Here is a 25,638-nt window from a genome sequence, read left to right as displayed (position 1 = left end):
GGCTCACACTCCTGCTGCACATTGAGCCCTACAGGCTCCCACCAGCTTATGCAGACAGTGGTTCCCAGGGACCTCAAGGACCTCTCTGAATCTCTAAAAGGTGAGTAGAACCAGTGCTGTGACCAAGGGAAGAGGCTTGACCTGAACCAAGGACTCACCTTGCCCGTGGACTTGACCCCTTTCCAAATGCAGAAGTAACAGATGATCCAAGCCAGCAAGAGACACAGAGCCAGCTCCCAGCGGAGACCGCCCAGGTGCTGGATGCCATCAGAAATCTTTAGCACTCGCCTCCTGCATTGGGGGGAAGAAAAGAAACATGCAAGGGTCACTGATGCTGGCCACTAATATTCCCAACACCATGCTGGTTCTCACCTCCTCGGTGCCTGATGGCTTTGGGGAGAAAAGCTGTCTTACTAACAAGGTTCAGGTCTGTGCTGAAAGCCTCAGAGAAATTAAGCAGTTCTCTTCTCTGAAAAACAATGCCAGCCTGGCAGGTCACCCATGGACACACAAAGTTCACCTACTTTTCTGACATGCTGCAATCCTCAAAGTCAGGGGTACACTGCACTTACAATGCAGAATCCATCAGGACCATCCAAGAAGCAATGCTGTTCAACCCCTTCTCCATAGCACACTTCTCTCTTTTGAGGCAGCCACATAATTGACCTCAGAACACAGAGCACACAGCATCCCATTCCGTGACTAAGACCCAAGCACGACCACCATAATCCCCACTGCACAGTCAGAAGAGGTCACCTAGAGCATCCTCTTGCAGCCAGTGTGGAGATAAAATCCTGGGCTATGTGGACCTTGGTACAAATGAGGTTACATAATAAAAGCCTTTCCATGTCATGTGTATGTCAAGTCTTCCTCATCACTTACAAAAGTAAGGATTCATCCTCCTCTATCTCCTACACCACACAGTTGAACCTGAGTGAAACTCCAGGGTGCAGTCCTAGAAACCCAAGCCTAAGACAGGCAGAGAGGGACTTGCACAACAGTAGAGCCCAGCAACCAGCAGTGTCCACCCTGCTGCAAAAGACAGCAATTATCCCAAAATAAAGGTGCTGCAGAACCCTTGTCTAAGGCACACTGTTGCCCTCATTGCCCCACAGCCTTGCAGCAGATTGAGGGGGTGAGAGAAGAGTTGGAAAACTCACAGTGCTCTCTCAGATACGCTTTGTCATGTTGCTCTTTGCCTGCTTCTAAGGATGTGGACTCTAACCAGTGCAAAGGGTGCCACTGGACTGGAACTAACTGGGTGCTATACTGCAGCCAGGAGAGATCTGTGGAGTGTGTGATCAGCCCACTGGTAGGTCAGAGCTCCTCAAAGAAATGCTGGCCTCCTACCTCCCTGCCCAGGGACAGCAGGAACAGATGCTGCAGACAGTGAAAACAGAAGGAACAAAAACAATGGACAGCGGAAATTTCCAATCCCATGCTGCTTATTCCCCAGTAACACAGGGATGGTCACAGCAGTGGTAGAAACAACAACTTTTCCAGCGTTCAGCCACAGGAAAAGCAGCCTAAGGCAGGCCACCTTCTAATCACCTGTGAGCAACAGGCAGAGGGAGAGCACAGGCTCAGGGAGCGCATAGGAGACAAAAAAAATTTAAAACTTTGGAGTTTAAAAGCAGTGTCCCTGTGCTGAGCTGAGGAAGCCCTGGGGGTGCTGTGTGTGTGCTCCATCCACCCCCGAGGGTAGGCAGGGACAGAGCCCTCCATCCATCCAAACGCACAAGGGAAATGCACGGTGACAGCAGAGGGGTTACCTGCACAGTCATTCAGCCAGGGCTCAGTGCTTAACTGGGCCTGCTGAGGATCATCAGAGATCCTGAGCCAACAGACCTATGCCTCTGTGACAGACATAAAGCTACTCTGTACCCCAGGGTAACTAACACAAGGGGAGAAAGCAATGAATACAGATTTCAGTGTGAAGTTATCTGACTCTAGCATTTAGTTTTGATTTTGGTGAGTTTCTCTCCTCAGCATAACTTGCCTATTAGTCGCCCTATACTGAAAACATCACTCCTTTTTCTAGTTTTGAGGTAAAACCAGTGCACATACAAAAGTCACTGCCCACCATGCCAGAGCCTCCTGGGAGCACGCTGGTATCACACAGCAGCATGGATTCAAAGGAAGGAGGTCAGTGAGACCAAAAAGGCCAAAAGGTCCAGAGGGACAGGAACACAGCATCAGAGAAGGACAAAATCAGGTGGCTCTGAGGCATGCCAGCACAGCTCCAGAGCAACACCATGGGCACAGTGAAGTTAACCTTGACTGACAAGGCTGCCCCTGAGAGCCTTCACTCTGAGCTGCTCAGCTTTCCCCTTTGTGTCCTCTTCTGGCAAGGATGGGTTTATAGGATGTGCTACTGCAGTTTGTCCCTTGCCCAGGGAACTTATATCTGAGAGGGAAGGGGTGTACAGGCCGGTCCTTTACTTACTCCCAGAACTCGATGACTGGGGACGTGGCGTTTTCACTGGTCATGTTGAAGGTTGAGTTCGCCTTCTGAAGCTCCATGCAGTTCCCTGTGGGAAAGGCCCAGGGAAACAAGAACTGTAAGCAGCAGTGCCTGGAGTAGCAGAGGATCTGAAAAATCCCTCCCTGTCCATCTACAGTGTTGACATTCACTCTGGAACAAGTTATAGTCTCAAGGATGCACAAGAAGAAATGCCTTCCATGGAAAGGGTGGCAAGAAATCTAGGACACTTAAGATGACAGCATTTATTTTTTCCTTGCAGCGGGTACAGTCCTGATCAGCACTAGGTCTGTGGCTAGCACACAGAACAAGATGACTGAAAGATGCCAAGAAGGAGAGCATCCATGTTTTCTGGAGCCCAGAGCAGGAGTCACCAGATAGGTCACCACTGCACAGCACTGGTGCTTCTCTAGCAAAGACTGAGATCAACTAAGCCTCTCCCACAAAAGAGCCAACAGCACTGCAGTGACCCAGCACCCCAAACCTGCATCCCACCCACACAGGAACAAGACACTCTCCTGAGCCTTAGCCCTGGGCAGTAGCAGGTTTTCCTCAGCTGGGATCTGCTGCAGAACAGGGAGAGGGCTCCACACCCACCTGTGTTCCACTCGTGGTCACAGCTGCCCCAGGGGAGGTCAATGGTGAACGAACTGAAGAGATAAAACAAGGCCCAGGCCAGGACAATGATGTAGTAGAAGTTCAGCAGTATGACGATGACCTGTGAGGCGTAGCCAATTCCTGCAGAAAGCGAGCCCCAAAGGCAGGTGACCCACATGCCAGGGGACAGAAACAGGATTTCCTTTGGGAGCTGCTCACCCAGTGTTTGCGCCTGCTGCTCTGCATTTTGAGTGCACTGGGGGAGCCAACAGAGCCACCATCCCCTCCCCAAATTCCACTGTGCCACATCAGTGGGCATCCAGACAGGGGCCCCCAGGCAACTCTCTTCTTGCTGCCCTGCCACAGCCTTCCCTGGTGAAAGGGTGGCAATGGGAGGGATGCTGGGCAGGGGGTGGGCAGGTTATGGTTGGAACGCCACCCAAAGGGGCAGAAACAATGGTGTGGCACCTGCTGAGTCACATCTCTTCTAACAAAATTCATTTTTTAATAATTTTCACTTTCCCCTTTTCGTTTTTATTTGGGAAGCTCTTTTATTAACACTGCACACCTTCTCTGGGAGGCGTTGGAGAAGCATCTAAAGGTTTTGGTACATAAGGAGGAGGCAACAGTGACTTTCAGAGAAATCAAAGAAAGTGGCTTGAGGCTGGATAACTGTGATGAAACTGTGCTAGAAACAGAGGATCTGACTACTGACAATTCATTAAGAGAGCTGATACCTTCACCAGTAAGGTTTTACACGATTTGCAAACTCAGAGATGACAGAGCATCAACTTAAAAAAAAAAAAACAGCAGCATGCTTTAGGTTCCTCATAATCACCAGAAGCATTTTCCCCATTTACCTCTTAGAGGATAACCTTGATTGGGCACAAAGCTCCTTGCCAAAGCTGTGGCCATGAAGAGGGAAACTGGGATGCAATGTAACAGTGAGAACTGTTTGGTGAAGGTGATCCATTTTTCCAGCAGGATTTTGGAAAGGGGGCAGCCAGTGGCCCTCTCAGGCAGGTGGGCAGGGGATGGGTGGAGGTGCATAACAATCCAGGCTCTGCTCATCCCCTCAGGGTCCCAGGGTCTCCCCTCCTCACCATGCCCTCCCAGCTCCCTCCACTCACCTTCAAAGAGGGGGCAGATCCTGCGCCAGGCCGTCACCCCTCCCTGGCTCGTGTACTGCCCCAGCGCCGTCTCCAGGAAGAACACTGGGATCCCACAGGTGAAGAGGAAGATGAGGTAGGGGATGAAGAAGGCACCTGGCAGATTCAAGTGGCAGACAGAAAAATAAGCCTCATGAGGGGACTGAGGTCAGGCTGTCTCTAGCCAGTCACCAGGCAGGTTCCTCCTGAGTGGGACAGCCTTGGAGGGATGGTGGCTGTGGAGATTGGAAGATCACAGACAGGATGCAAGGGAAAAAAAATTTCCTCACATTTCATCTTCTGGATTGATGTGATTATATGAATAACTCAATACGTACAAAGAATGGAGATGAAAGTTGTGAATAGCTGTATGGAAATACAGAAGAACACTCTGCTGTGAAGACATTCCAACTTTTAATCAGGTTTGTGGCTCCTTTCACATTGAATGTTGTGACTGAATAAGCTGACAAACCCATGCATGCCAAGACCAAGGCTCTGAGGAGCACATGGAGACTGACACTTTTGCCCAGTTTGTGGGGTTGCTCGATCATTTGCTTGGCAAAAAGCAGCAGACATGCAAAGGAAGAGCAAGTAATGCAGGAAAGTGTGCACCTCACAGCAGCAGCCAGGGCTGCCCTCCTGTTCCAGCCCTGTCACTGAACAGGCAGGAAGAGGTTAAATGCTTCAGGCTTTTGATTACCCCAGGCTAATGTTAATTGCAGTAATGGCCTTTACCCCACAGAGCACAGGAGACAGCCCCACAAGATGGTGCATGCACATCATGTGCCACTCACACATCATGTGCCACTGGAGCTGCTCAAGCTGTGCTGAAAGGCAGGGACACAGGTCAGGAAAGAGCTGGACACAAGCAGAGAGCAGCATCTTGGCTGTGGTGGGCTCAGAGGGCATGCAGGGTCAGAGGTGGCAACCCAGCCAGGCACTAATTGTGGTTTCCCTGCACAGGCCTTTTCCTTGCCTGTGTGATGCTAACTGGCTTTGGGCTCAGCTCGGTGGGGGTGTATGGGAAACAACAATCCTGGTGCACGAGAGACCTCAAAACCCAGGAGATTTCATTAAGAAGCTTAGCTAGCATGCAGGGGCTGGGAAAGGGAAGGGGCACTTTGGGGACTGGCTGGGATTCCCACCCTGTGCTCATCTCAGCTGGGTACAGAGCCACAGCCCCCGCTTCTGGCAAAAAAAAAAAAAAAAAAAAAAAAAAAAAAAAAAAAGCTTGAGCAAAATAGACAGGGAAGGCACCCTGGCAGCTCCCTGTGGACAAAGAGGAGCTGAAAGAGGTGCTGGCTTAATGGTTTGACTCCGTGATCTTAGAGGCCTTTTCTAATCTCAGTGATTCTGTGATACCTGGCAGCCCTGCAGGAACAATGCACATCTGCCCATATACTGTAAACAAAAACTGGTGAAGGCAAATGGCAGGGGACATGGTTGTCCTAACACAGTCCTCTCAACTCCCAGCTTGCACAAAATCATATCATCATGAAAGTCAAGCCTGTTTCCAAGAGAGATGGTTGTCCTATAAAAGTCTGTATTTAACTAAACTCCAGGAGAGGTCTCTGAGGCAGCAAGACAAGCTTTCCAGCCCAGCTTTCCCTTATTTGCAGCCTGCAGTCTGGCCTGTCCCCTAACCTGTGATTATTGCAAGTTTCAGGAGGGTCCTGACATGTAGGCTGTGAAATAGCACAGAATTATGGTGGAGAGAAAGAAAAATTTGTAGAGATGTGTCTCTGCAATCTGCCCTAATCCCCTCACATTCCAGGTGGAGAGATTGGTGTGCTGAGGATTGAGCAGCTGGCCTCAGTGAGAGCTGACTTAGAGGATGAATCCTGGGCACTGTGTCATTAACACCATCAGTATTATTTAGCTAAAAATATATGACAAAGACACTTAATGCTAGCTCTGTATAAACTTGTGTAGTTATCTGCAAGAAATGTATCGTTTTAAGCAACTTTCCCAACTGCCATGAACAGAGGCTTGTTTGTAGGGTGTTTTAGGGGAAAACTTCCCCAGCTGAAGCCTGAGCTCTGGCCAAACCCTCACCCCTGCTGGTCAGGCCATGTGCCATCAGATCCAGGTGTTTCTGTGCTAAAAATATTATCAAGTCACTTTGACTTACTGATTTGGGCCTATAAACGCTGAAACCACTTTGAGGATTAATTTGGAGACCTCAGCTACAGGTGGACACACTGCATAGGATTTTCCCAGTTGCTGGGAAGGGTTCTCCAGGTCCTTGCTATGGAACAGGGCTCCCCAGCGACTGTGGACTGTGGATGATGGTACAAGTATTTAGACAATTGCTGATGTATCTTTCTCAATCCCTATCCCTTCTCTCATCTAGTAATGATTAGGTGCATTACCTTGCTTCCTTTTGCTTGTTGCTAAAGCCGAGTGTGTAGTTTTATTGAATGCACCATTTTACTTCTGTGTTGCCTTTATATTCACAGGCAAATAAGGCCATTCTTTCTATAGGTGTCTGTGTTCTTTAAATTGCCCCCACCAATTGGCAGAGCAGGGGACACGGGCAGAAATTACTCTATAACCATCCCCAGTGCCCTCCCCATGTCATTTTCAGCAGTGGGGGGCTTGGGACTGGCAGGTGTGGGGAGCTGGGGAGGGGTGCAGTGCCAGCAGCCACACCACCAGACAGGCTTCCCTGGTATTTCCCAATCAGCGGGGCCAGCCTGCCCAGGGAGGGCCTGGCCCTGCCACTGCAGGCGAAAGCAAGAGCAAACTAGCACACAAAGAACAATTTTTTACTTTTCTTTGTTGTTTTTCTCTACTGTGTAGGGCTTTGGTATCATGCATTGAGCATTAAATGTGTAAGGGACTCCTCTTCCTTTGTTATGTGAAAATATCCCTAAAGAAAGGAAGAGTGACTGGCTCTTCAAATAACTCAGATTTTGCAGATACTGTTTCTTGAAGAGGCTCATATTTAGGCAAAGCAAGAGCTGTGAGCATTTATCAGCACTGTCTGCATGCAGTTCAGAAGGGAAAGAGAATTATCCGGCAGGGCAGAACTACCTCAGACTGATGGGAGTGCTGGCACAAGAGTTAATGGTTGTAGGCTGGCTGTGATTGATCTGGGGCTGGAAATTAAATAAAGGCCCTGCACCTTTATAGAAGAATGGGAGAAGCAAGTGCCTGGACCAGCATTTCTAAAGAAGTACAAGGCAAAACCTCTGGGAGCTTTTAAAATTCAACTTGAGGTGTTAGAAGGATTTTGATACAAAGCTGTCTGCGGTAGGCTGTGTTCCATGAGGCAGGAGGGAGCCTTGTGTCCTGCACCACTTCATCACACTGCTCAGGAGAAATCTTACAGAAACTGTTTCCTCGCCATGAAAGCGTCTCGTGCACCATCCTTGCTCTAACCTCATGGAAAGGGGGCCGGAGATGAAACATCTGCCTGGGACTTCAAATTCCTCACAGCCTCTAGTGCTTCACAGGACTTTGCTTCAGGCCCATTTCTCCAGGGAAAAAAAGGCTGAGAAATCCCTTTGAGTCTTGCCTCTGCTGCTCACACGGGAGCTCCGCTCTTCCCAGAGCACTCCCTGAGCTCTTCCCTGGCACTCAGGGCAAGGGATGCCTGGACAGGATTCCAGGTTCTGCTCCCATCGATGGAATAGTACCCAAAGAAAGTTGCAGCAGTGGGACTAGACACAGCTCAATAAGCAGCCAAGAAGCATTTCCTACAGGAAAAGAACATGTGGAAAAATTCTCCTTTTTTCAACAGGGAAAGAGACTGCCTGATCACCTGGTGAAAAGAAACAAGCACTGAAGAAAGCACGGCGTGAAAGTAGCTAAACCGTGTTTAATCCTCTTTTATGCCACTGGGATGAAAGCAGTTTAGTGAGGCCCATGAGACTACTGCAAACTCAAGCCAGGGGATTTCAGCCCCGGGTCCTCAGTGCTCACTCCCTGCCAGCTCCCAGCCAAGCGCCGCTTCCCCTCTCCCCTGACCTTCTAATTGGAGGGCCCAATTAGCAACTAATCACCAGACAGGGAGAGCAGCTCCCTCTCTCTACACGTCTCTGAGCCAAAGTTGAGAAAAAACTTTGTGTTTTCATTTTTTAAAGTTTTGTCCTTTAAAAGGCAGCCACAAACGGTGGAAGCCTGCAGCTACCCTCCACCTGCACAGCGAGCCTTGTCTGCAGCCAAGGCGCAGAACAGCCTGGCCTAGGGGTGGATGGCTGAGCACAGCCTGAGCAGCGCTGGAGTGCTCGCACCTCGGCGCCAGCAGCAGCACCCTCCTTCCCTGTCTCTGCATCAGCCACGTCCACCTGCACTCCCACAGCCCTTCTGTGGGGATCAGAGGCAGGGGTCCCCTCTCCCACACCTTACAGCTCCGGCAGATGCCAAGGGAGGACCGTGTGCGGCAGGAGTGCTGTTGTACTTCTACCCCGAGGCAGGAGAAACCCCTTCACTCTGCCCTGTCCCTGCCACCTGCCTCCAGCACCCAGCCCTCCATGGACACACACAGGAGCAAGACCTGTGTTCAAGAACTCCTGGGAGTCCCCTGAGCTCCTACTGACACAGCCTGCAAAGACACTGGGGCCCTGTGGCCTCTCACACCACTCCCTGCTCTCCCCAGCAGGACCCACCACCCGATTTGCACAGGATGCCTGGCGCTCCTCAAGGAAGCCATGCCTGAAGTGAGACACACTTCTCAGAAAGCTGAGTTCTCTCCCTGCTCTTCCAGCCTTCCCTCTGCATATAGCCACCCACCTCACCAGCAGGAGCAGAGGGGAATTCCATTCATCTCAGGGAAACACAGCTACAGCTGTCAGAAACCCTGGGATATTGCCAGTGTTATCCATGTCCCATTGGGTTCAAAACAAGCCCCTGGTCGGGGCCCAGATTGGCAGTACCATGTTGGCAGGTTGGTACCTTCTCTTCAGACGTATGAATTGGGCACAGCTGAGGAGCTGGGAGGGATGGTGGAGTGGTGCTGGTAACCAGGTGGCCCTGGCTGCACTTACCTCCACCGTTCTTGTAGCAGAGGTAGGGGAAGCGCCAGACATTTCCCAGGCCAATGATCTCCCCAGCCACAGACAAGACATACTCCAGCTTGTTGTTCCATTGACCACGCTCCAGTGTCTGGTCCTCCTCCTCTTCTTCCTCCTTCTCCTTTTCCATGCCAGGGTGTGTGGGCACCATTTCACCATTGCTGACAGCACCAGGGACTCTGTAATCCATCCCACCTTCAAAAAGAGTTTCCTTTATTACATTCAGCACAAGCCATGCAAAGATGCAGAAATTTGGACCATGAGAGGCAAGAGAGGGGCAAGGACATGCACACACACATCTCAAACTGTTCTTCCCTTTCTCCTCATGCAGGTTCCTGCTGGTGCTAAGAGTACACATGCATTTTCACTAATGAGTCCAAAACTAGTCCTTGAAAGCCACTATTAGTTTCATTATTTCAAATTGCCACATCTCAAAACAGTCCTGTCTCTGGCAGCCCATCCTCTAAGCCCAGTGGTACACAGAAGACCCAGCAGCTCAGGCTGGAGCTCCCACTGTGTCAGGTGTGGGAAACAGACTTGGGGCTGGAGAGGGATGACAGCAGGATCAAATACTTGACAAGATATTTTATAAGGGTTTCTCTTCTCTTCTGTTGCCTTGGCCTGGTTTTACAGACCATGTGATGGATACCACAAAGCACACAGAAGTCCTAGACACAGGAAGAGAACAAACTGAAATGATAGGAAAGCAAGTTTATCCTTTTGATGGCAGCAACTGTTGCTGACAATCTTCATGGCTACATGAAAAGGTGATTTTTAGAATGGTGCTATCCTTCTAACAGCAGGATAAAGTGTGCAAAAGTCATTGGCATCTGGGATCTTGCCTTTCTCAAGGTCTGCCCTTCCAAACATCTGCCCATTTCCTGCAAAGCTTCCCACAGTACTGCTCTCAGATCCTTTGGCACCATCTCTAAATACATCTGTGCTAAGAGAAGATCAGCAGAGAGCAGGTGGGCACCACTTCACTGTCCCACCTTCCCCCAGGTACCTCCGAGAGGACACCACTTGGAAGGACCACGGAGGGTTGAGCCTGTTCCTTCCAGGCAAGATGTCCCGCTGGCTGCCAAGTTCTACAGCAAAAAGGGTGAGGATTGTTGGTCTTACCAAACCCCGGTGTCAAAGCTGGGATTGCTGAGGACCTCGTGCCAAGGAGGGCACCTTCCCCCCACACAGTGCCAGCCCCCAAGCCTACGCCGTGCCCTGCAGAGCGTGCTGCCCCAGCCCCAGCCTTACGCTGACAGTCATCCCTACCCGCAACTCCCTCGCCAGGAGGGCAAGAAGAGGCACCGGCAGCAAATTACACTCTCCCCCGTCCGGGGAGAACTAAAAAAGGGCAAATCAGCGCTTTCAACCTCTCCCCTCCCCCTGCTTAGTCCCTCTATAAAACACCTGGGGGCATGAAGAGGGCTAAGAAATACTGGCAAGCGCTTGACAGCGGCCGAAAGGAAGGGCTGGGAGGACCCCGCCACACTAGAAAATTATTAAACAGGCAGAAAATGCTCCATGACCTCCCACCCCCGGCAGCGTGAGGGGCACAGGGGGAGCAGGGCAGAAGCAAACGGGGGCAGAGATGTTACCTTGCGGACGGCGCTGTCGGGGCGCGGGCGACGGGAGAGGCGAAGGCAGAACCGAAAGGTGCTGCCTATTTAAAGTGTGGAAAGAAAAAATTCAGCGGTGGTGTAATCCTAGACTTCGCCCAACCCACATTCCTTCCCCCACCCCCCAGGGCTGGACAAAAACCTACACATGACTGGTTTCATGGCCAGTGCGAGGGGGCTCGTTCCCCCCGCCTGTGAGGAGGGCTCACGCCGGGCTCTGTCCCGGGCCGGCACCGCTTGGCTCCCGCTCTCCACCGCCTCTCTGCCCGACTCTGTCCCTCCAGAAAGGGGAGAGCACCGCTCCCAGGTGCCTCCACAGCGCTGCCTGAGGGAGTCGAAGCCCCGAGACCTGCTGGGAAGAGGTAAGAGTCAAAATATGAATTCCCTCCCGCTGGTGCTTCTTAGCGGGGTCATGGGCATAGGGCAAGGTCCTGCATCGCGGCCTGACCCGAAATTTCCAGGACTGTGCTGCGGCCAGGAGCAGTGGCAGGCAGCAAAGCTGGAAATAAACTCAGCTAAGCGCTCTGCTGCTTCTTACTAAGGGCCCAAACCAGCCCCATTCAGAAATCTGGCAGGTTGCAAACACTCTTCCCTCACACACAGGGGATCTTTGCCACTGGTCTTTTCCAGAAGCAGCACTGCCCCATCCCAGGACACCACTCTGGAAGCTGCAATGGGAACAGACAATCAAGCAGTAGCTTAAAAGTTTCACAGCAAGGAGACAAGCAGCCCCAGTTATGCACACCCAGCACTGGGCTGTGAAATGAGCTGTTCTTGCTCCAGAAGGAGGTCTTGGGATTACAGCAGGTAATGGTGACATTAAGCTCCATGTTTAGAGGCCATAAAAGAGGCAAACGGAACAAGATATTATTATTCATGGTGGATATGTTACACCTGTGATGGTCCAAGGATGTATGCGAGGCAAGGTTTTAAAATATTTTTATTACATCTGTTGATAAATATCTGAGGCAAGAGAGATCAGGGAAGAAAATAACACTTTTGGGGTCAGTGTCCTTGTACGAGGTGTGTGGAGAGGCAGCAAAATGTGTACAGGCAGTCTGAGAAGGTAGAAGGAGAACGACGAGAAAGAGTCAGCAAGCACTGTGGTTTCACCACATGAATCTGTGGTAAATCCACACAGCACCAGACCTCCTGCAGGAGAAACAGACATGGAAGAAATGGAAGAGAGGCGGGGAGAGGAAAGGAATTAATTCAACCACGGAGTGATCAAATATGCAACAACTCATTTCAGGAGCAGATGCCTTGATTGAAAAGAGGGTGATAACAAAGGTCCAGGAAAAAGGAAGACAGAGAAGATGAATATGTTATGCCCTACATCTCACAATGTAACAACTAATGTCATTTGATGAAAAATTCGGATTTAAAATAAATGTAAATACTTTTTCCTCCCATTGAGCATAATTAATGAAACATGGTACCTGTGGCCATTACCACAGAATATTGTTTGGAAAGGAAACAGGCAAATCCACACAGAGCTGCTCCTCTTCTGCAGCAATTAAACACAGTGGTCCAAATAAAACATCTCCATTCCTCAGATCAGTGATTCTTGAAAACCAGGAAAGATGGTTTTCCCATAATTCCTCTTCCAGAAGAGAAATTATGCAACATGGTGAGAAACAGAAAACATCCCATTTTGTGCAGAAACCATCTCACAGTGAATAGTGCAGCTGTTAAATAGGGTAAGGATGCAGGGATTAAAAACAACAGTAAAGATAAATAATATCTTGCTTTGTGCAACAGATTGGTGTATGGAGAGAAGAGATTGATTAAGGAACTATTTCTATAGATTTTCAAACTATATTTTCAATTTCCAGCTATTGCATTCATCATCACCACTGCATGAATATCCCTCAGTAAGCACAATTACTGCAGCATACAGATAGCAATAATCCTATCAACAAGATGACAAGTTAATTGGCAGGAGCTAATTATGATAGGAAAATGTGCAATCAATTACAGACTATTTGACTTGTGCTCCATGTGATAAGACTGCGCTGAACACAACAATAACCCAAAAATGAAAACAAATGTTCAGTGTAAACATAAGCAGTGAGGGGAGATATTAAATCAACAAGTGCAAAAGCAAGCTGGAAAATCCTGAGCAAAGCATTACTTTACACATATTCTGGAGTGAACTAAGAAAAAGTCCATATGGTTCTGGGAGATGTTATTTCAAAGACTGATTTTTTTAAAAAATTTTTTATAGAAAATAGAGAAAAATGCAACAATGCCACAAAGGATCAAAAAAAAAAAAAATAAAATATACTTTCAATACATATTTTTGAAATGTTAGAAGGGAAAGAAATTGAGAGGGACTTTAATCAACACATTAAAGGCAATGAAAAATTTAAAGGGAAAAATGCTGAGGATGAAATCTCAATGTCTAAGATTTTGAACATAATTGTATCTAAGGCAAGGGGAAGAATAGGGACAGTCAGAAACAAAGCTTTACCAAACAGGTTTGCAAGAAACAAATAAGAGAAATGGAAAAATGGAAAAATGTGAATCTTTAAAAAAATATTAAAAAGGAACAAACCTAGGTAATATGCATGCTGTAGTAACAGGAAAACAACTTCATCCAGAGATCTACCAAGATAACACCATTTAAAATTATTTGGGTAGATACACACATATATGAATAAGGAGAACACTAGGTAAGAGCTTTTGAAGCAGTGTGTGCCACCTGGAGTCATGCAAGCTGAACCTCTCTGGGCAGCTGCAGAGCACCTTCCAGTGCCACAAGTGTTGGCCAGTGGCAGCACCTGTCCCACAAGCATCACTCTCATGCCAACCCCCAGGATGGCACAAGGTGGTTCTTTGTGGGTGGCCTCCCCTGAAAAGGGTGTGGAACGAGAGGCTGCCTATTCAGTAATCTCCCTCCAAGGGCTGATGATGGCACCAGCCAGAGCAGCTGCACTCCTCCCAGCCCCGTCTCAGCCAGCCTGGCTGTCACCCACCATTTATTGGGACAGTCCATGCTGGAGCAATGCCTCCAGAGCAGGTCCTGCAGCAGCCTCCAGATCCAGGCAAGCTGCCAAGCACTGAGCAGCTGTACCAGCTGTGCAGTACAGCTTAGACACTTCTCCCCAACATCCATTTTGGAGAAGAGCAAGAGCTCTGGACCAGGGAGGTCACTGTCAGAGTGCCTTACACCTCAGCCAGGAAAAGAGCTGGGAAATCCTAAAGGCTATTGATTCATTCTGCATTTTGCTCCTCTCTTTCTTTTTACCTTAGAACATTTGCCAAGATTTCTGCCTTCAGCTTGATCCCAGTCTTCCACCAGCAGCTGTGGCTGTGCTAGCAGGGAAGTGCTTACAGCCCAAAGAAAGCAAATGTGGAACAAAAGCTTCTAGAGATAATATGGTCCTTTGACTTTGTCTGGAACAGATGTGCATAAGAACTGGCCCCAGCCCACCCCAGGACTGCTGACACTTCGTGCTCTGGTAACAACTGAACCCACTCCCAGGACTGGTCTTGCTTCACACTTATGTCCAGCTCTGCAGGGAATAAGTGTTGGATTTCTCTCCTCCAAAGCACCAAGCCACCTCCAGGCACCTGGAAAGGTAGTTCAAACCTAAAAAGAGGAGGGTTTCAAAAGGCACCTACTTAGAGGAATGAGGAGGAGAAAATAGGAGAGGGAAATGTTTACAGGGAGACAAGCACAACCTCTTAGTGCTGTGCAAGTAGCAGCTACTTTGAAATGAATTATGGCCCAAACCACCAAAGTCTTTTTAGGAGAGTGGCCTGGGCACAACTGCTGCTGCTTCGCATTCCAAACATGAAAAACCATCAGCCATATCTGGCCTTTGCTGAGCACTGAGAGCAGCTGTGCCTCACACTTCCACCTCCCCCTCTGCTCCTCTGTCCTCAGGAGAAAATGCCTCCACGTGTGTTAAGGCAGTGCAATCTTGTGAGCCACCTTCCAGCTTCCAGGAACACAATTTACCATTATATCATCTGGGAACCAAAGGCCAGAGCAAGTTTGATGCATTTCCTCCATCTGATAACCACCCTGCTTCTGGCCTGTTCAACCTGAAAATGTTGTTTAGCTTAAAGCAACCATGGCCGTGGTGAGCAAAATTGTCACAAATATGCACAGAAAGGGGACAATTAGAGGTTGACACTGGCTGGCACGTCACAGGAACATGGAGACTGCTTAGCAGAGAAAGAAACCAAAGTAAGCACAAAGGATTGACTCCTGCTCAAGCCACTAAACTCCGTCCCAGAAAGGCACACATATTTTGAAACTACAGTAGCAGAAGCAAAAGACCAGGGCCTGCAGTTCCTGCATGACAGAGGATCCTGCAGCAGGCTTTCAAACAACTTCATTCAGAGACAGCCTCCCTAGTGAATTACTGCTCCCAAATAATAGCTTGAGGAAGCAGAATCCTGAGGCTGGAAGAGCCCTGTCCTCACTGGAAAGCTGCAGAGTGGCGGAGGCCTCGCTGCTGTGCTCGGGTTTGTGTGCGAGATACGCTGTGTGGACACTGAGCTCTGGAGATAGACAGGTGACATTTCTGCATGAGCCAGAGCTCAGGGACTGCTCAGAGTGCTGGAGAACCTGCTCCTGAGGATATCACTGCCACAGCCCTGCTCCCCTGCAGGCAGGAGCCACGGGCAGGGCTTACACAGGGCTTGGTGTGTAGGTGACAGTGTGCTGAATTGTCCCTCTCTAGGACCAGGGCAGAGCAGACGAGGAGATCAGCTGAGACGGAAAGAGCAGTGCCCCTAGACCTGCTTTGGTTGCCACAGGAATTCCCAGCAGCAGTAGAGCTGCAGATTCCTGTCACCACTCCCTGGGCTATGCCCAGTGCCTGCAGTTCCCCCCCAGACCAGGATGAAAGCAGCAGGTGCTCCTTGGGTGTGCACTTGGCTGTCAGGAGCACCAAACCCAGGTCTAAAGCAGGAAGACACAGTATTGCATGCACAGTACAGGCAGATCTGCATCTTACCTCTGCTTTGACTTCTTAGTACTCTGTCCCTGTTAAACACTGGCCCTTTGCACACATGAGCAAGGAAAAGAGGCTTTTCTGCTCAGAATTAAAAAGTATCCTAATTTCTTTATATGCAAAATAAAAGCACTGTGAGGTTATGCCCTTATAAGCACACAAGTATAGATATCTATATATATATATTTATAAAATAATAAAACACAATGTAATATAAGCAAGAGCTGAGTAGCAAGCAAAGACTCCTGAGCCTGAAGACTTCAATTTTTTTAGCATCTCCTGCTACTTTCCCCTCAACTCCATCAGGTACCACCAGTTCTCAGGCCTCTCTTCTATTCCCACTTTACCAGCAACCTGAACAACCCCTTGCAGAGTAACTGTGGGAATAGAGCCTGAACACATTTTAGGGAGAGGGCAGAAGTCACTGCTCTTCCAAAATCTAGTCATGGGCCTTCTTATGTGAAAGTTGATAGTTGCACCAAGAAATTAAAACTTACCAGTTTGAAGTTGCAGCCAAGGAAACGAGTGGAGGACATTTTGATATCAAGAACCATATACCAAAGGAAATCATAATTCCAGCAGTGGTGTTTAAGTGGCCCAGAAGTGAGAGGCATAGGATGAGCAGATTGATTAGGTACAGGGTAAACTGAGGGATAGAAAGGGAGCTGTAGATTGGGACCACTTATGGTCTTTCCTTATGCTCTGCACATCCTGCTCCTTTGAGGTGAAGATACAAGTCTGAAAGCGCCTGCCTGCAGAAAGAATGACATCAAAGCCATTGACAGGGCAGGGATTTGCATGTCCCTGCATCCTTTCTGTCTGCAAGAGGCATGTTCTGGCAGGAAAAAGGAAAAGCTTTTCTCAGGGGTTAGACAGGGCTGTACTTAACTGATTCCTAAAAGAAAGCCCATAATCTGTTTTTAAACAAGCAAGATTTGGGCAGTGATCTCAGAGCATCTATTCATATTTACTTGAATACCCTAAAAAGTAAAGAAAAAAAAAAAAAAAAGATACTTCATAATTCACAACTACTGTGCTGGTAACAACTCAGAACACAATGCTTCCAATCTGGGACTGTTTAATTTATTACTACTGGGCTGGTAACTACTCAGAACACAAAGTTTCAACTCAGGGAGGATTCTAATACTCAGCTAGTCATTGGTTGACAGAGTGAAAGGTGTTCAGAAATTTCTCAAAAAACAAGTTTTCGATGCAAAAGCTGACAAAGTGAAAACTTGGGCATTCAAAAAATGATCAAAAAGATATAAAATTTGGGTTCAGTTTTTCCAGCTTCCAAAAATCAGAATTACAGCAGATTTTTAGAAAATCCTTGCACTGCCAGGAGATGTTCTCTCTTAAAAATGTCATAGGCAGCCCTCATCTGAGCACAAGGAGTGAGTGAGAGCCACCAGCTCCTGGGCACCATTCAGCAGCAGCAGTTTGTCTCTTGTTTTGCTCCCCTGGTCACCAGCAGCCCAAGGCAGTGGAGGAGCAAGCAGAGGGACCTGTGCTGCCAGGCTTCTCTAAGCTGCCCTTGGCTGCCCTGCAGACAGAGAAATGGGGCTGCACTCCCCAGCACTCATCCTCTGCACTGGCTCTGCACCTGGTGGGGCTCTGAGATGCAACATCAGCAAGACCTAGAGCCTTCACTCAGCTTCCCAGGTGGATGGAATTCTGCCTGAAGCAAGAATCACAGGCCTTCACACCATGGCTGATCCCCTGTCTACAAGTCATTCCTGTTCTGGTAGTCAGTTGCAACATATGGCACCAAGTCTCTTTCTGGCTTACTCATTTTTCCTCAAAGAAAGGGAAAAAAAAAAAAAAAGTAATTTGTCAGTTTTGATAGCTTAAGGCAATCTTACTTTTCTATTGGTGAGTGCCAGAGATGAAAAAGTTCAGCTTCAAAATAGATGCAGCTGATGGCTGCAGAAAGCTAAGCCTCCAGCCAAGAGGAGGAGTGGCAGTGGAGCAGGGAAGCAGGGAACAGGTGCCCAGGCACGAGGGACAGAGGGTTTAGCAGAGGCACACGGATTTGGTCTGGCTGGGCTGACTCACTACACCCTCCACTAAAGGAGAAGGTGGCTTGAGAGCCCTTTGGAGGGAACAAAAGGGCAGCTGCTGCTGCTCATGAGCTTCACTCTTTGCCATTTTTGACTATCAAATCCCAAGCCACGTCACCCTTCTGCCACAATGAATTCAAACAGTGATGCTCAGGGGGCTGACCAGATCAAGAGGTCACATGGAGAAATACACCCAAACACAAGGTATTTCCACCATGAACATAATTACTTCCCTTCAGCCAGAGAGGCTCCTCATAGCATCACAGCTCTTTTTGACAAGGACACTGCATTCCTCATCCCTGCAAGCTAATGCAGAGGGTCAGGCACTGCTTGCCAATCATCTGACAAGTACTGAGAATGTGGGTTCATTAAGCCTGTCACAGCCCAAATACAAAGCTTTCATGGTGATCTGGGAAGGAAAAAAAATACATGGTGATGTGTTCAAATGGGAGAATTAACTGAAAACACGTGGAGTCAGTGGAACTTTTAGTTTTGGTGTTCACCGTAACTGGGATCTAGAGGAAAAAGGAGACTGGTCTTTGATATTCTGATTTACCTTGAAAGGTTCCTACTACAAGGTTTGAACTGCATACCCCCCTAGGGCTAGAACAGAACTGTGGCTTCACACAAGCAAACCAGGAAATAGCTGTTTTATTGCTGCCCAAATCTGGTCCTGGTGATGCCAATGGACAGTCAGCAGTCACACAGCTTCTGTGGAGGGAGCCAGGCAGCCCTAAGAGGGTGGGAGATGAGACCTCCCCTGTTGCAAAGGAAAAGCACTTTGGGAGGAACAAAACAGAAGTCTGCAAAGGGAGTTTGTGCCAATTTCCTTTGGCCTGACTTCCCTGAGAACAGGGACTGCCCAAGGTGTAATGGAAAGATCTTGGGGGACAAAAGCAAAAAGCACAAGAAACAATCATGTTTCTCTGAGATCACCAGAGCTGAGAAACAGGCATGGAACAGCTGCTGCTTAGGGCAAAGCAAAGTGAACTCCTTTTTGCAGAAATCTCATGTGTTGCTTGTCCAGCAGCACTCTCTGCACATTCTGTAAACAGGAGTTACACAAAGCTCATGCCCACTTTCTGCTCCAAACAGGAATCTGACCCATCAGCTTCCTAGAATCACATTACTCAGCAAGAAAAAAAAAAATCCTGTAAGTTATAAACACTTTTCCTGTGGCTGTGCACTCTTCCATTATTACTTTGTTCAGCTTTGTGTATTCTCTAACTGCCCTAAATCCCAGAGTCTGACAATTCCAAGACTATTTGTAGCAGAAGCCAGAGGAAACCAGTGCCACAGGAGGTGGTAAGGCCCAGAAAGTGAGAAACTGGGCTGTGTTCAAACCTTACCAGTAAGATACAAACCTGGTAATGGGTTAGACCTCCCCTTCTGGCAGCAGGTGAGAGCAGCACCATCACACTCTCATCTGGAGCTGGTCCTTCAGCATCAGGCAGGGTGCTGCCAATGATTCCTCTTCTCCACCAGCTGTTCTCAGCAGCCGTTGTCTCTCCCAGAAATGTTTCTAGGCAAAGCTAAAGCATCTACCTCCTGCCTAAGAGACTATTGGGAAAGGAAATGATGGGATGTAGTGCCATCAATACACTGGCAACATCTAGATGAACTAGATTTCCAGCTGTATGAAGTGAAAGTTAAATCATTAGCTGACAGAAGTGAACAATGTGGTACTCATTCCACTTATCACTAAAACCTGAGCTGTTTCTCAAATTCATAGAATGGAGTTGCGTGGGCTGCACTGCTGTCACAGCACAGCAGCAACAGACACCTCCCTTCTGCTCGGGGGGTGAGCTGAGCATGGCTGCACCAACCTGCGAAAGGATGCAGCTCTTCCCTCTGCTGGCCTACCACCCACCCATTAAATGCAGATGCCAGGCTGGCCAGAGACACCAACCATCATCCCAGGACTTGTGTGCAGAGGTGGCTGCTCTCCTCAGATATAAACACCCACAGAACTCCCTCTGGCACTTGGCTTTAAATGTCTTTTTGGGGGGAGCGTGGGGGGTGGTACACAGACTACCAAAAACTGACCCCTGAAAAGCCACCAAATAAGACACAACACCCCACCCTCAGATTAAAACTATTCACTGCAGCAGAGGTTTTGTTTCAAAGCCATTCAGAGCACAGCTCCTTACAAATATTTTTCAATAAATCCTTGCTATTTCATTTCCTTTACCTACAACTTAACACTCACTTGTGCCGAGCCATGCCATTACCCAAGGCTCAATGCTTTCCATGTCTTGGCTGTGCAGTTTCCAGCTGCCCCACACATTTATCACCCTCCCAAAGCCAGCTGGAATGCTGATAAGGGCTGGATTTGTTGCACCTCCCCACTGCCTTGGTGCTCCAAGCAGAGTTCCTGTTTGGTTCAGGCAGGCTGACCAAACACATTCTCACTGACCACAGCTGGAGAGGACGTGAAGGAGTTCCCTGCTTTTCCTTTTTATCTAACTGGAGTAAGCCTCAAATGTCACTTCTAGCAGACTACAGCACTCAACTTCTTACAGCAGTTTTAACAGTTATTTCAGGAATGATATTAAGAAACTTCTTCCAGCCCTAGGAAAACATCTGAACCCTAGGAAAAATAGTGAGATCACTTTCTTGATAGACTGTGATGAACCCTCTGTGCATCATGCCCATTCAGCCTGTCACCTTTATGCTGTGTGGCTGTGTTCCAATCCCTTTAGATAACTCCCATAGTATCAACAATATTAGGCTGCTGAAGACTCTTAAGTCTTCATTACCAATGGTCCAGGCTGCACAAGCATTCAGCTACAGATCTGTCAAAAGCATAAATCCTAAAGGCAATGGTACTGAAGGTCAGCAGTGACATTTATCTCTCTGGTAGCAAAGCTGCCAAATTCCAGGCCCTGTTTTTTACAAGAAAAACCTGAAAACACATCGTTTGTACAAGCTATACTACTCAAGCTCTGGCCATTTTCAGCTCCTCACAACAGCTCAGGTAATTTCTTTGACCTTTTGTGTCAGACACATGAAAAGAAGTAACAGCAGCAGTGGCAAGTAGCCTTTGTAGACTACAGCATTAAGACATGCACCTTTCTAGATACACGAGCTAGTATTTTTTGTGTACTGAGATTTTGTCATGAGAGAGTTTTTTCATTTTCCCACAGCTGTAGCAGACCTGTAAGAACATTTTTATCTTGGCTTTGGCTGGCTTCTCTGCATATGCTTTTATAAAAATTCAAACCCCTAGGATCTGAAGACAACACCACAGCTGTAGCTTTGGGTTTTTCAACCACTAAACTACAGGTTTTTCCAAAAGTTAACATTTATTCATAAGTTCATACTATCAGCAATCCTTTGATAGGAATTACGCTCTTAAAAAACAAGCTTAAAACAATTAGATGTAAAGCTAATAATGGTCTTCAGTTTATGAACACCTTATCCAAAAGCAGACAAGACATCTGTGACCAAAAAAAAGTGTGGCAACCTCCTTCCAGTAGTAGAATAGAGGCTCTCCATGTGGCTACATGAAAAACAGCTACTAAAAACGTGACTTTTGCATATGATTTGCACATTTCTTTCTGTTGTTTGCTCTTTCCTCTGCTTGTTACAAGCAGAATGACCACAGTTGCATTGTAGAGCTGTTTTGTTTCCATCTTGTTGTAACTAGTGCTTGTCAACACTCTGCACCACACCTTCTACACAGAGAAACAGGAACATGCAATGCAGGTTTACTCAGAGACCTCTTTTCCAGTTGATGGTAATTACATACAACGACTTCATCGCAACAGAGAATGCAGGAATGGTTACGAGGATATGCTCGGTGGCTAACAGGAGATGCTAACCATATTTCCCCTGTTGTGTCACAAATTCTAGGAGTCAAGAAAGAATACAGAACACTGGGATTCTTTAAGAAATCTTGTACTAGTCTACTTCTGGACCGATTAAACATCTGTGACAGATAGTTTATCCACTCCATATCGGGAAACATTTACGTAGTACCATCAGTTAAAGCTTGAAGGAAAAGTAACAACTGTTTAAATCAGTTTACCAAAACTAAGTGTACATTGAGAAGAAAAAAAAAAAAGTAATTGGAGGCAAAAAGAGGGTATGTCTATCTAAAGCATAGACTCCTTCATAAATAAGTAAACAAATAATACTCTTAAATTTGCTAGGGTGCCCATTCAGCCACATGCTTAACCACAGCTTGCTTTTGCTTTTAACATCACATTAAGTCTTTAAGGAGCAGGAATTAGAAGTCTGTGTCCAATTTGCACTCAAAGCTCCCAAGACTCTGGATCTTCTGTGCTCCATCTTATTTCTTTTCCTTTTGCACACTTCCCTCTTCCCAGGTAGCAGGCACACATAGGAGAAAACAATGAAGTTCTGTCTACCTGAGCTGAGTTGGGTTTTTTTTTGGATGGATAATTCTGCCAAATAAATAAACTTCCAAATATCAGAGAACAAGAGAAGGGACACAGAACAGTCAATACAGCACACCTTTGTTTTTGTCAATATTTCTTTAAATCCCAATCCAGCTCCTAGTAAGACTGGACACTACTTACAACACTCCTAGAACTGCAGAAGAATGGAAACAATAGGGAGCGAGTGGAAAGGGGGACAAGACAGCCCAGGGGCTGACTTCAGACATTCACATACACAAGGCCAGCATCCACTGGAGTCATTAAGGCCCAGATGCCCCACTAACAGGAACAAACCCAAATACAAAGGTAGCACATGAAATGTATTTACCTATTTAAACACAGGCAGCTGGTCAATCTAGAATGGGGAAGGTAACTGCTAATTCCTTGTACTACAAGGAAGGAATGGAGTAAAAAAACCCAAGCCCACGGGCAGGTTTTTGCTTTGTGAACCTCTGTCTGTGCTGCTGGTTAACAGTGGTAAGTATAAAAAAATCAAAGAAAAATAATCTATTTATAGAACAAGTCAGTAGTCTGAGACATTTAGAAAAAAGTAAAAACAAGTCCTTCTTTAAAAATGGATTTACTAAAACAACTGTCACCCAGGATGACCCCAAGCCCTCTGGTCCTCCGGCAAAGCCAGGGGCAGCTTCAAACAAGAACTGTTGCTGATTGTACACTGGTACACATCCAGCAAAGCCAGCAGGGAGGGGTTTGCACTGTGATCAGTATCTGCAGACTGCTTGCTGGTATCACAGGAGGCCACGCCTGTAGCCTGGTGATACTGGAAAGTTGTGAGTGAAACTTTTCACAGAAGCACGTGTCAGTGTAACCTCTGAGGTAAGTGGGCTGTCTTCTTTCCTTCCCATCCCTGGGTACAGATCTCAGAAGCTGTGCCCTGGGTGCTGTACCTCCTTGCCAGCTCCATCCTGCGCCACACAACTTTAACGTGCAGGAGTGCAGAACTCTAAGCAAAGCCTGGAACAGGAGAGAGCATCCCTGTGGAAAGGGAAGCACTCTGCTCTTCCCAAGCTCTGGTCTAGCTAGACATTATCAATGATGTCTGGCCCTCCTCAGGACGGGAAGATCAGTTGTTTCCCACTGAGGAAAAAAATTTGCCTAGTGGAGTAGAGTTGGGTTTTTTTTTTTTGGTAAACAGAACTTTTGCCGATTTTTGCAATTGTGAGCTCCTCTGCCCTTTAGCTACAAAAGAGAAATTAAAAGAAATTCATCCACTTGCTCCCACCCTTATAGTGTAGTGTTAGCTGCCTGGTTATGGAGGCAATTTCATTCTCCCAAGACATTGCTCTACACACTGGGTTGGCATGGAGAGGCAAAAGATAACTTCCAAAGCCACCTCCTTAGGGTAACCAGGTAGGTCTAAGAGCTCCAGCTCCAGGCCAGCTCCACTGCCAACATGTACTTGGTAACACCCTGAAGTGTCTAACGGCCTCGAGGTTGCTCAGTCCTTGAGAGCAACAGCCACACCCAAAGATGGAAACACTCAAGTCAGAAAACGCTGGCTGGAGCTCCTCATCAGGCAGTGTCTGCATAGGTGAGTCGGTGCCTCTGTGCCTTGACGTTCCCGCTGCAGGAAGGAAGCCAGCTAGAATGAACGGACCAACTCTGCTGCACGGCTGTACATCCTTGGAAGAGAAGCTCAGGAGCTACATCAGCTTCAAAACCCTCTCGTTCTGAAGGGTTCCAGTGGTCCATTTCCCAACAAGTTCTGGGCATTGAGCAGTTGCTAACTCGTCTCCTTGAGATCTTCCATTGGTAGTTTGTAGCTCAACAAGAAGGGAGGAGGTGAGGCGTGGGCAGGGCTGCTGGGTCCCTGCAGGGGTTTCTTTGCACAGTTTATACAGATGTAATCCTCATTCTCAGCCATCTCTGGGGAGACCCCAACACACACCTGATGGAACCACTCATCACAGCCCCCGTCACACTGTACCCAGTCCACCTGCAAGAGAACACATCAGCAACACACAGCCTGTTACAAGGAAGGACAGACAGGCACAGTTTCTATGAAGAAAATACCTCCTGTTAAACCTAACGGAGCTACCAGGAATATAAAAGCTCTGGGGCAAAAATTCATGCCCCTACAGAGCTTGTTTAAACAAGCTACTTCCAACAAACCTTGCCCCTCTTGCATCCTTACACTGCAACAATACAAGAACACACTACTACTCCTGAGGAAGATGATTCAGCTCTGCTAAGATGAAAGGAGATGTGCTAAAACACATTTTAAATGTTCAGAGATAGTTACTTCAGCACAGGTGAGAGTCTCCAAACACACCCTCTTAGACTGCATTATCAGACAGCAGCTTTTGTAAACATAAATCCTAAGTGTCAGAACATTTAAGCTACAATACAAGCTTTGAGTTGAACCTGCTGTAGAACAATTCGGAAAAGACAAAAAATGAGTTAGAAAGTAGGAAGGAAAAAAAGATGAATTACTTGATTTCTGTAATTCTTTGAATAAAAGTACATGTTAATTGGAGTGAGTGGGCAGAAGATCAGATTTGCAGGGTAAGAAACATAGATTCTCCATTTTAATGGCATCCACTGGTACACCTATAAAAATTGTTACTTGTGTAGTTCTGTTTTCCACTTACAGGGGAATGTAAAACTGTACCAGAAAAACAACAGTAGTGGCAACCTATTTAAAATGAAGAAGCATTATCATCATACAGATTTTACTTTTGTTTGTAGCCAATTACTCCTGAACAAATTTTCCAAAGTGATTAGTAATGGACATCAACAGCTGCAGCTTCAGTCATTACATTCCTGTATCTGCCATTTTTTGACAAGTGTGGCATTCACCTGTTGAAAGTACAGAAGTACAGAAAAAACATTTTGATAACATTTTTGATCATCAGTCTGTGTTAAAAGCTGACAATCATGACAGGCAGTACCACAGAGAGAGGCAGATCAAGTTTCTTTTGTAAAAATCCAATCAGGTCTAAAATAATTGATTATTTATCTCCAACAAGCAAAATGAACCACTGAAGTTTGTAGATCACTCAGCCTGCAACATCACTGTTCACAGAGTGTATGCAAGAAATACAGAAAATCTATTTCATTTAGGAACATAACACATGCCACTCCTGCTCAGGAACACAGTAAAGCTAGGAACATTTCTTTCTGAATCGAAGAATTAATCCTTTGAATCAACCAATGCATGTTGCACACAATGAACAGAAAATTACACAGCTCGAAGAAGTTAAACTTCCCAACCAAACCAGAGTACCTTTTCCCAGATTCTACTTTTCCATCTTCTCTTTTGAAGTACCTAAGAGAATAAGGAAGTCCTACAGTTTAATCTGCTAAATCCATGTACCTACCCA

At 47.2% G+C, this 25,638-nt stretch overlaps 2 protein-coding genes across 6 annotated transcripts in view; both read right to left on the bottom strand.

Moving 5' to 3' along the window:
• SLC6A13 (solute carrier family 6 member 13) overlaps positions 1-10,905 on the bottom strand; it is a 31,273-nt gene extending 20,368 nt beyond the window's left edge. The window contains exons 1-6 of the mRNA XM_053942812.1: positions 10,841-10,905; positions 9,219-9,440; positions 4,210-4,344; positions 3,080-3,220; positions 2,447-2,531; positions 159-291 (exon numbers count right to left, since the gene is read on the bottom strand). Of these exons, the coding sequence (XP_053798787.1) occupies positions 159-291; positions 2,447-2,531; positions 3,080-3,220; positions 4,210-4,344; positions 9,219-9,435 (711 nt within the window). The 5' untranslated portion in view covers positions 9,436-9,440; positions 10,841-10,905. The remainder of the gene's footprint in view (positions 1-158; positions 292-2,446; positions 2,532-3,079; positions 3,221-4,209; positions 4,345-9,218; positions 9,441-10,840) is intronic.
• Positions 10,906-21,177: 10,272 nt separating this feature from the next.
• The window catches only part of KDM5A (lysine demethylase 5A), a 50,947-nt gene continuing 46,486 nt past the window's right edge, over positions 21,178-25,638 (bottom strand). For all 5 annotated transcript variants that reach the window (XM_053942133.1, XM_053942132.1, XM_053942134.1 and 2 more), the window contains one exon: positions 21,178-24,251. In XM_053942133.1, the coding sequence (XP_053798108.1) occupies positions 24,039-24,251 (213 nt within the window). In that variant the 3' untranslated portion in view covers positions 21,178-24,038. The remainder of the gene's footprint in view (positions 24,252-25,638) is intronic.

This window comes from Vidua chalybeata, chromosome 5 (assembly GCF_026979565.1).
Source record: "Vidua chalybeata isolate OUT-0048 chromosome 5, bVidCha1 merged haplotype, whole genome shotgun sequence".
Taxonomy (NCBI): Eukaryota; Metazoa; Chordata; class Aves; order Passeriformes; family Viduidae; genus Vidua; species Vidua chalybeata.
Note: the sequence above shows the minus strand (reverse complement) of the source record. Positions and strands in the feature narration are given on the sequence as shown.